At 42.9% G+C, this 11,403-nt stretch overlaps 1 protein-coding gene across 1 annotated transcript in view; it reads right to left on the minus strand.

Moving 5' to 3' along the window:
• The window catches only part of ADAMTSL1 (ADAMTS-like 1), a gene marked incomplete at both ends in the record, with an annotated part of 87,958 nt that extends 77,066 nt beyond the window's left edge, over positions 1–10,892 (minus strand). The window contains 2 exons of the mRNA XM_009707145.1: positions 3,435–3,509; positions 10,766–10,892. Of these exons, the coding sequence (XP_009705447.1) occupies positions 3,435–3,509; positions 10,766–10,892 (202 nt within the window). The remainder of the gene's footprint in view (positions 1–3,434; positions 3,510–10,765) is intronic.
• Positions 10,893–11,403: the final 511 nt, after the last annotated feature.

Here is an 11,403-nt window from a genome sequence, read left to right on the forward strand (position 1 = left end):
GATGAAATCATACTTTCAGAGACAGTAAATGTGAGAACTGTTTTTATTATCACGTATTAGGTTGTTAATTAGGGGGAAAATGATAATTGCAGTAATTAGACTGCTTTTCAGGATGGGTCATGGGAATTAATTTGTGAAGGAATTGCTGTTGATGTACACTAAGAATTTGCTCTGTATTAATGAATTCCTGAATTTTCAGTGAGACTAGTCTCTTCCTTTTTGATGTACTCAGCCATATATTTATTTCTGGACAAGGCTGCAAGCATCAGGGATAAATACGGTTTTAAGACTTGTGTATATATAATCGACCTCCTGTTGACTTCTCCCACAACCAAAGTTCACAGGGCAAAATACTCTCTCCCCCACAACTGATTGTAGCTCATACGTATATAAAATCCTTTGATGGGTGAACAGGAAGATTTATGGAGACATCTGAAACAAGAAAGAGATGTATTTGGACTTATTCATGTTTACATAGAGCAGTTAATCTAAATCTCAACCAGTGACTCAGGCAGACCTCACTGGTTCAAATCTTTTTGTCCTGAAATGTGATATGGCCTGAGTGAAGAGAGCTTTAGATCAATCTCTCCTGCTAAAATCTCATTTGTCTTTAGGTTGTCTTACAGTTCAGTTTAACTGAAAAAATAATAAAATTATGAAATTTTTCTACCTTGAAAGAGAATATCTATACTGAGAAAGAAGACAGGAGAGAAAGGATGAGTGTAAATCATTTACTTTCCCAAGTAATAATAACCAGAGTGGAGCAGCTCAGAAATACCCAAAGAGCCACTTAAAATTGAAGCACAGGCAGCATTTGAACTTTTAAGAAAAACATAATACATTTTTTCTTAGTTTATAACCTGTAATTTGCTGGCCTTTATTCACAATTCTAAATCTAAAGAACCATTAAAAAGTTATGACATGCCCACTGCTTTCTCAACACAAGCAGTGAGCTACAGAACAAGACTGATAAACCACCTCTTATTTTGCCACTGAATGTAAGTTATTTAGGCAAAAGAAATCTGAAGACAGTGGGGATGATTTGGTGTTTCACTTCCTTGCTGCCACTAATGTTTGTATTTACACTGACAAGCATAGAGGACTCTAACTGGTCTGTGCTGCAGGAAAGTCCTATTACCTTTTGGTAAAGGAGAAGAACGTGTTTCGGCCACTGCAGTTAAAGATAACAAAAATAGGTTTCTCTAAATACATTGGCAGCAAAGCAAGGGTCAGGGAGAGTCTCCATCATTTGCTGAATGCAGAGGGTAGTGTAGTGTCAGGGGATAAGGAAAAAGCAGAAGTGCTCAGTCCCTTCTTTGCTTCAGTCTTCAATACCAAGACCAGGTGTCCTCAGGACACCCAGCCCCCAGAGTCAGAAGTTAAGGATGGGGATGTGCATGAGTCCCCCATAATCCAGGAGGAGGTGGGTGGTGATTGCTGTGCCAGTTAGACTCTCCTAAGTCTATGTGCCCTGATGGAACTCAACCCAGAGTAATGAGGGAACCAGCAAAAGAACTTGCCAAACCACTCGCAATCATCTACCAGCAGTCGTGGTTAACTGGAGAAGTTCCAGCAGACTGAAAGTTAGCAAATGTAATGCCCATCTACAAGAAGGGTTGGAAGGATGATCTGGGGAACTACAGGTCTGTCAGCTTGACCTTGGTTCTGGGCAAGGTTATGGAAAGGATCATCCTGAGTGCCATTCACAGCACATGCAGGACAACCAGGGGATCAGGGACAGCCAACATGGATTTATGAAAGGAAGATCATGCTTGACCAATCTGGTTTCCTTCTCTGACAAGGTGATCCGCTTGGTAGATGAGGGAAAGGCTGTGGATGTTGTCTGCCTAGACTTTAGTAAAGCTTTTGGCACAGTTACCTGTGGCATCCTCCTAAATAAATTGGCTGCTTGCAGCTTAGATGGGTGGACTCTTCGATGGGTAAAAAACCAGCTGGATGGCTGGGCCCAGAGAGTTGTTGTCAGTGGATCTAAATCCAGTGGGTGGCCTGTCACTAGTGGTGTTCCCCAGGGCTCAGTTTTGGGGCCAGTGCTGTTTAACATCTTCATAGATGATCTGGATGTGGGGATTGAGGGCACTTTCAGTAAATTTGCAGATGACACCAGTTTGGGTGGGAGTGTCGATCTGCTGGAGGGTAGGAAGGCTCTGCAGAGGGACCTGGACAGGCTGGATAGATGAGCCAAGACCAACGACATGAGGTTCAACAAGAACAAGTGCCGGGTCCTACACTTTGGCCACACAAACCCCATGCAACATTATAGGCTGGGGGAAGAATGGTTAGAAAACGGTCAAGTGGAAAAAGATCTGGGGGTGCTGGTTGACAGTTGGCTGAACATGAGACAGTGGTGTGTCCAGGTAGCCAAGAAGGCCAGTGGCATCCTGGCTTGTATCAGGAATAGTGTGGCCAGTAGGATTAGGAAAGTGGTTGTCCCCTGTACTTGGCACTGGTAAGGCCACACCTCGAATACTGTGTCCAGTTCTGGGACCCGCACTACAAGAAAGACATTGAGGTGCTGGTGTGAGTCCAGAGAAGGGCAACGAAGCTGGTGAAGGGTCTGGAGGGTAAGTCTTATGAGGAGCAGCTGAGGGAGCTGGGGTTGCTTAGTGTGGAGAAGAGGAGGCTGAAGGGAGATCTGATCGCTCTCTACAATGACCTGAAAGGAGTTGTAGTGAGGTGGGGGTCGGCCTCTTCTCCTGGCAACTAGTGACAGGACAAGAGGCCATATTCTGAAACTGCACCAGGGGAAGTTCAGGCTTGAAATGGGGAGATGTTTCTTCACAGAAAGGGTTGTTAGGCATTGGAATGGACTGCTCAGGGAGGTGGTGGAGTCCCCATCCCTGGAGGTGTTTAAGAAAAGACTGGATGCGGCATGGTCTCATTGACATGGTGGTGTTAGGGCAAAGGTCAGACTCAATAATCCCAGAGGTCTCTTCCAACCAAATCGATTCTGTGATTCTGTGATTTAGTGTGGGTGTGCACGTGCAAGTGTGTGTGCATCTATGGGAGTAAGAGACATTATCGTAACAGAAGCATGTTAAAGTCATGAGCAGCTTGATGGCTAAGCTCAGCTGCAGGGAAGCTTATACTTTAGCGTCCTCAATATTTCTTCATTCAGTGGGATATATTTTATTATTTTTAAACAAAAGCACTTGGCACCAAGCAAGCCAGCCAAAGGATAAGCAAGCAGAAATGACTGAAAAATTATGGAGTGGCAGAGGATTCTGCAAAGTTGGCCAAGCTCTGCCCTGAAAAAAGCCTTTAACAGGGTCCAAGGAGAGCTTCTGAGGGCACTACTCATCCCTGTGTCAAAATCAGCGATCTGAGAGAAGGAAATCAGATACCACAGTGTCAACAGAGTACTGTGGGTTAGCAAGGCTTTCTTAAACAAATGTACAGGAACTTTTTCTACTTACATAAATGATCAGGTCCTTTCAACACGAGGCGAACTTGCCTGCTTCCATAGGGAATAGCAACCACTGTATCATCCACTGTGGGAAGGCAAAAATGCATGGAGTAAATAAGCAAAGAAATTCCCATCTGTTTTCAAAAAAGTAGTGAAATAGGTGCTTACAAGACAGTCAAAAGAAAAACCTTTGGACCAATTAAACAACTCTATGAATTATGAGAGAACATTACAAATCTGAAAAAAGAACTGTAAATTGTGGTAAGAACCTTCCACTTAGAAGAACCCAAACCTGTTGATTTTCTTTATTCTCAACTCCTTCATAACCATTTCTGGATTTCAAAAGTAACTAATAGCTTTCTATTTTACCATGACTCCACTTAAACCTCTTCCAAGTCTTTTGAATTTGTTTGTGGTGAAATAAAGAAGAATAAGCCTATTCTGTTGTTTAACCAGAACAGCCCATTCCTTCACTTGATTCTTTCCCAGCTGAATCCTACAGCTTCTCCATGGACCCGCCCATGCCATGTGATGATTTCCCACTGCCTTCCCTTTCACACTTTTTATTTTAATGACTAGAAGTGCTGTAATTCTGCTTCCCTTTCCACACCATGAACAGAAAACCCCTGGAAATACAGAAGGCCATTAGACTGTCATGTGAACAGGTCTTACAGCAGGATTTTGCGCCTATGAAGCCCTTTGGAGCTTGGCGAATTGGATTTAAACTGAGGTTGAAGTAGCGTGTAGGTCATACGTTGCTGTGAAAGTTAGGAAGGTCAGCATTTCTAAAGAGGCAGTAATGTCAGAAATGTCCTGAAGGGAGATAGGAAGGAAAGGTGTCAGAAGACGCTAGAAAATGCTCCCAACTCTGTGCCTGGGTTGAGGAGTGGGTGCCCAGAGAACGCTCACCTGGAATAACAAACATGCCTATGTTCTTCATTCACCTTTCCCTGTCCTTTCTACCTCCTTCTCCTGTAACTAAACATTGGGAAACAAAAAGTTCGCATGCCTAACAGGATTTTTTAGGGGGAGGTGGTATACATGAGAGGAAAGAAACTCCTTTCACTATCTGTTCTTTAAAACTGCTCACTTTTCTGTCATCTAATGCCCACTAGCAAGAACTATAACGCTGCTCTTAAAGCAATGTGTTGCTTTGTCAGGTAAGGCTAACTCAGCAAATAAAAGCATATTATCTTTCACCCAAACACATGAGCTGGGGCCTTAAGTTTCTGACCAGATCAAACTGGGAAATCTGTTCCAGCCCAGCTAAATCAGGATCCACAGTTACCAGCAAAATAGTTACCAATGTCGTAATTTTCTGTTAAAAAATGAAGAGGCGCAACAGAAAGAGGGAAAACTGCAAGAAACAGGTACTTCTTTTAAACAACACATCCATTCATCCAAAGCTATATTATCTCAAAAATGTGAAATGTGGAATGAGTCTGGGAAAACAATGACTTCAATTTTTCAAAAAATATTAATAGTCTTCTTACAAGTCTTGTTTAAAGACGGTCTCTTATTATATTTGACTATCTGTCAATTATGAGCTTTGTGCTGGAGAGTTAACAACTCACTGATATGTCACACTAAAATCGGACAGTTTAAAGGTCATACAGGCTTATATATCATGTATTCTTAACATATCTCTTCAGGGTATTGCTTGGACTATATTTCACCTGATCTTTTGTTGCTTTCTATTTGAAATCCTAGCAAACTTTCTGTGAAACGCAAAGCTCAGTGGGATTTACGCTTATCGCAGTGCTTCCTGCTTTCACAAAGAAGAAGTAGTTGGGAGTGAAGGATAATTTCCTAAGGTTAACAGTGATAAGAAGGAGATGTTTCCTGTGAAGAGACATGTGAAAGTAAGTATGGTAACATTTAGCAACCGCTCCCTCCAATAATAAGCAGAGAGGCAGATTGTGGAGCAGCTGTGTGGAGCACTCAAGAAGAAAAGGTGTGAAATGTATTAACAGGCGGTTGGTTTCCTCCAGAGAAGGCGGATAGGGAGGCAAGGGAGAGTCCCAGAAAACTGAGAGGACAGTGGCCCAAGGCTGTGAAGAAAGCACAGGGATTTAGGCAAAGCCTATATGTCAGGTACATTCATCACATTCCTGTGAGAGATCAGTTTCTTCCGGTTTTGGATTTTGAACTTGGATTTTGTCCAAATGATCTAACTGTCAGTTCTCATGATGAAGAATAGCTTGTTTCTATTTCCCCATTACTATTGATATTCAGTGGAAATCTGGAGCTGTTTGTGACAACCATGGCAAGAGTAATCAGTTAAATATCCATTCTGCCTCAGCATAGCAATTTCTACAATTCTCTTTTAAAAGAACTAATCTACTTCACTAGCAGATGTCCATCCTTTTTTAGGGTAATACTAACTTTGCACAAGGTGATCAGGAATTCACCCACCACTTACAAGATCAACGCTCCAGCTCCTTGGTGAGCACAAAAGAACCTGCTTAAATACAGATCATATCCATAGGAAGATACATACAAAAAAAAAAAGGAGATATTATATGAAAAAAGAAAGATTAGCGTTCTGCAGACTTAGAAAGATTGAACCACCCAAGCTTAGGACTAAGACAAAAGGATATTTCTGGAACGAACAAAGTCTTTTGTAGCTTTTTAAATTTTTTTTTATTTTATTTTTTTTTTTAATAGAAACAAGAACATAGACACAGGTTCTTCCTTTTTTCCTAAACATGTAGGAGAGAATTCAATGTCACATTGCCTCCTGCCCTGCTATGCTTCTGTTTCCGAGGCCACTGGAAGATGTATACTACCCCTATAAATACTGAAGAAGCTGTTCCTGTAGCAAGTGCTAAGTGTTTAAAAGCTCTATGAACTTCTTTCCAGTACTATCCTTCTCCTGTGCCTTTGCATGATATAAACGGCATGGAGAAGGGAGTTGGATACGAGCACCAAGAGAAAATGAATTCAGTATGATGAGCTCAAGACTGTGTCTGAGGTGGTTTTGAGATATAAACAACTTCAGAAACTATTGGGACAGCGCTGGAATAAAGGTCACAGTCAAATTTCCCTAGCACAGTCTTCAAAATTGAATGCTGTGCTCTGTTAGGCAAATAAATATCCCGAGTAAGCCCACAGAACACCTCTGCTGATATGTGGTCCCTTCTGATTTTTCCTACGTTGCACGGCAGCCTGGCTTACACAGGCTTTTAATGCCTTGCTCATACCATGGACAAAATAGATATAATTCTGGAGAAACAAGTATTATTTTATAGATAACTGGGAAGTAAGCTATTGACTAGCCAAATGTAATCCAGTCATTCCAGCAAATAAATCAGGCCCTGATCCCAGGTATGTTTATGTAGATACATTTACAGTGACAAATAAGCAAGATGCTGATGCAGACAAAGTGCCAAAGTGACAGGTATTTAAACAGCACTGAGGAAGATAAATGAAGGAAATAAACACAGAGTAGATTTTTAAAAGCTTTTCAACATTTAAAATCTCAAATTTTCACAGCATGTATATAAACTGTTTGGAAGCAAACCTCAAAAAGAGTTCATATTAATTCACACATGTGAAAGAGATCCATAAATGTGCCTTTACAATTGTAAAAGAATAATTTAAAGGAGCACTTACTTTTGAAGAATTTGAAATTTGAAATATTTGAAAAATTTGAAAAAAATTCAAAATTGAAAAATTTGAAATAATAACATGTATGTCTATAGCAGTGGAGAGAATAATGCCACAGAGAGCATACAAAATCTCATTATCTACTTCAGTTCTATACAACAATTATTTGCATGCAAATGTGTCTTTAACAATCCATTCTCCAACATTTTTTTCACATTTGTCTCTCTCTAAGACTACACTTTCTGCCATCTCTTCTTTTACCTATATAGCATTCTATATTCCAACCACACAGCCCAAGTCGAAGAAGGCAAAGACAGGGACCAGGAGAATGAAGAAACAGCCACTGTAGGAGAAGATCAGGTTCGACACCATCTAAGGAATCAAAAGGTGCACAAGGCCATGGGATCTGATAAGATGCATCCACTGGTCCTGAGGGAACTGGCAGAAGAAGTGGCTAAGCCATTATCCATCATATTTGAGAAGTCATGGCAGTCCAGGGAAGTTCCTGGAAAAGGGGAAACATAACCCTCATTTTTAAATAGGGAAAAAAGGAAGACCTGTGAAGCTACAGGCCAGTCAGTCTCACCTCTGTGCCCAGTAAGATCATGGAGCAGATCCTCCTGGAAACTATGCTAAGGCACATGGAAAATAAGGAGGTGATTGGTGACAGCTAACATGGCTTCACTCAGGGCAAATCGTGCCTGACTGATTTGGTGGTCTTGTACGATGGGGTTACAGCATTGGTGGATAAATGAAGAGCAACTGATGTCATCTGCCTGACTTGTGCAAAGCATTTTACACTGACCTGCACAGCACTCTTGTCTCTAAATTGGAGAGACGGATTTGATGGATGGACCAGTCAGTAGATAAGGAATTGGCTGGATGGTCTCACTCAAAGAGTTGTGGTCAACAGGTTGACATCCAAGTGGAGACCGGTGATGAATGGCCTTCGTCAGAGGTGGATTCTAGGACTGGTGCTGTTTGACATATTTGTTGGTGACATGGACAGTGCGATTGAATGCACCCTCAGCAAGTTTGCCGATGACACAAAGCTGTGTGGTGCTGTCAACATGCTAGAGGAAAGGGATATCATCCAGAGGCACCTTGACAGGCTTGAAAGGTGTGCCCACGTGAAGCTCATGAAGTTCAACAAGGCCAAGTGCAAGATCCTGCATGTGGGTCGGGGCCATCCCAAGCACAAATGCAGGCTGGGTGGTGAATGGATTGAGATCAGCCCTGAGGAGAAGGACTTGGGGGTGCTGGTTGATGAGAAGCTCAACATGACCTGGCGATGTGCGCTAACAGCCCAGAAATCCAGCCATATCCTGAGCTGCTCCAAAGCAGTGTGACCAGCAGGTCGAGGGAGGGGATTCTCTCCCTCTACTCCGCTCTGGGGAGACCCCCCTGCAGTACTGCCTTCAGCTCTGGGGCCCCCAACACAAGAAGGACATGGGACTTGTTGGAGCGAGTCCAGATGAGGCCATGAAGATGATCAGAGGGCTGGAGCACCTCTCCTATGAGGACAGTCTGAGAGAGTTGGGGTTGTTCAGTCTGGAGAAGAGAACGCTCTGGGGAGACATCATAGCAGCCTTCCAGCACCTAAAGGGGTCTACAAGAAAGCTGAGGAGGGACTTTTTACAAGGGCATGGAGTGATAGGACAAGGGGCAATGGCTTTAAAATGGAAGAGAGTAGACAGATTAGATATTAGGAAGAAATTCTTCAGTGTGAGCGTGGTGAGACACTGGAACAGGTCGCCTAGAGAAGTTGTGGGTGCCCCATCCCTGGAAGTGTTCAAGGCCAGGTTCGATGAGGCTTTGAGCAACCTGGTGTAGTGGAAGGGGGCCCCGCCCCTGGCAGGGGGGACGAAGGTGTCCCTGCCCATGGCAGGGGAATCGGAAGCAGATGATCTTTAAGGTCCCTTCCAACCAAACCATTCTCTGATTCTATGATTCTATGATTCTTTACATTTAATAGCAAACCACTGGGAGCAGGGACTCTATTTTAATAACATTTTAGTTCTGTGCATAATATATTAGTGCCTTTATCCGCAGTAGAAAACAGAGAGGCATCTTTTTACTGCAAAGCAACTGAAAAACAATAAATTATTCCTACAGAAAAAGACATTTCATTGTATACAATTGTATACAAAAAAGTATACAAATACTACCATGTCTTAAGCAGCCTGGAGATTTCTGAATCTGTTCATGCACGTTACAGAAACAGTAAGAATGAGGTGAAATTCCATTCCTATGTCTTTGTAATTTATTTCCTTTGCCCTCTAATGTGCAGTTCTGCTTCTGCAATGGAACTCTTATGAAGATTATTAATTTCCTTCATACAAAATAGTTTTTCTTTCTTTGTTTCTTTCCTTCTTTCTTTCTTTCTTTCATCCCTTCTTTCTTCCTTTCTCACTTCATTCCTTGGTTTATTCCTTCAGTCATTTCTTCCTTCCATCCTCCTTTCTTTGCTATCCCCTCTCTCTCCCCCTCCCCACCCTCCCCTCCCCTGTCCCTCTCCATCTCCTAATCTCCCTTCCTCCCTTCCTTCCTTGCCTCCTTCCTTCCTTCCTTCCTTCCTTCTTTCCTTCCTTCCTTCTCTCTTTTTCTTTCTCCTACTCTCTCCTTCTCAGTTAGCAAACACAGACACACAGCTGCACTATAGTAAGTGCATGATGAACTTAGCTTGTTACAATTTCATGATAATGCTGAAAAACACAACCCTAGGAGGAGATTTTAGATGCAAATTTAGTACCACCTTAGTATAACTAAGTGATTTGGTAATGAGACGTGCGCAGATGATTTTTTGTTGAATGCAATCACAAGTAAACAAACATTCGCTTTTGGGCAGTTTGTTTGTTTCTATCCTGTATAGAAGCTGCTGCGTGATTTTCAAGGGTGTACTAGCTTTGTGGGAGTACCCCCTATAGCACCAGTCTCTGTATAGACATGGAATAATATACCTCTGCTCTGTGTATATATTGGCATATTGCACATAGAGTGAATGAACCCCGCTTTTCGGACAATGCTATCTCTCATCCCAAAACTTTCATAGCTCCATCTATGGTGCTGTAACGAGGCTGAAAAGCCTGCTTGGGGTCCAGGATAAACTAACGCTGTCACTGGGGCACACTAATGTTGCTTTACCACTCTGAGTTGAAGCTGGCTCAGAGAGTGTGCAGGAAAACCCACATCTGTCCGTGCTCATCCATGTAGGTGGCACCTCTTGATGACTTAAGCCCCTCAGTCCACCCTAGGACTGAGTCACCATGCTCAGCATGCATGCAGACATGCTGCAGGTGTAGGTCTGGGAGGGAGCACTGTGCCACGCTGGCACCACCATTGCCCCAGGCTTCCCCTCTGCTGTAGAGCAGCACAAACCACTCTGTTCAGAGCAGCACAGACCGAGTCCTGTGCTGAGCCAACTAATGCAGCCAGAGCAGTGTGGGTAGAGCCAGCTCTTCTCATTCTCCTGCTCCTCCCAAGCAACTAACTAGCTAGCTGAGATGGGGAATATACTGGTGACACCTTTCCACAACCCTCTGTCCACCCCCACAGCCAGAGGTGTAGTCTGAGAAAGCCTGATTTAACCCAAGGGGGAAGAAACTGTGGGGACAACCAGGCTGACCATGATCATTCAAGTGCCTGAGAAAGAGTGGGGTGAAATCTATCTTGCAAGAAATGCATATTTCACTAACAGGGGAAGATGGCACTTTACCAGAAGGGACAGCTTACGTTTATTTGCTGAGAGTTGGGACTTATACTGGCCTCGAACCAGCCGGCAGGTGGACCCGTCGCCATTGCAGACCCCACAGTTGTCTTCCTTGACAGCGCTTCCCAGCTGGCGGTCACAGCCAACAATCTGGCAAGAAAGAAAGACGTGCAGTTCAACGTGAGCACCTACTGACTGACTGTTCGATCCATCTCTGCAACTAATTACAGCCAAATTTCTCTCCCAGCATCTCAGGAGGGCCATAAAGTACCTTAACAATGAAAGAGGCTGAGCAAATCTGGCTAGGATTTTGAACTGAATTCAGACGTGAGATAGTGAGCAGGTTAGTACTCAATGGCTTTTGCAGTCCAGAGAAAGAAAGGAGTATTGTTGGAGGTTGTTTTTTTAGAACATTGTGAACATTTCTTGGTCAGAGTCCTATCAGAAATTACACTTCTTAGAGTTTCGCAAAGAAAAATACCTGAAATAGATAAGAAGCCAGATAGGAAGCAGACAGATAAAAGTAGAGAGCAGCACAGATAAATAGTAACAGGGCTGAGATCTCAGTGAAATTTTGCCTGCTATGCAGTTGGGAAAACCATGTGGTTTTAATTATGTTTGACAATAATCCTATTCCACGCTATCAATGCCTGTATTCAGA

This window comes from Cariama cristata, unplaced genomic scaffold (genome assembly GCF_000690535.1).
Source record: "Cariama cristata isolate BGI_N322 unplaced genomic scaffold, ASM69053v1 scaffold20989, whole genome shotgun sequence".
NCBI classification, from domain to species: Eukaryota; Metazoa; Chordata; class Aves; order Cariamiformes; family Cariamidae; genus Cariama; species Cariama cristata.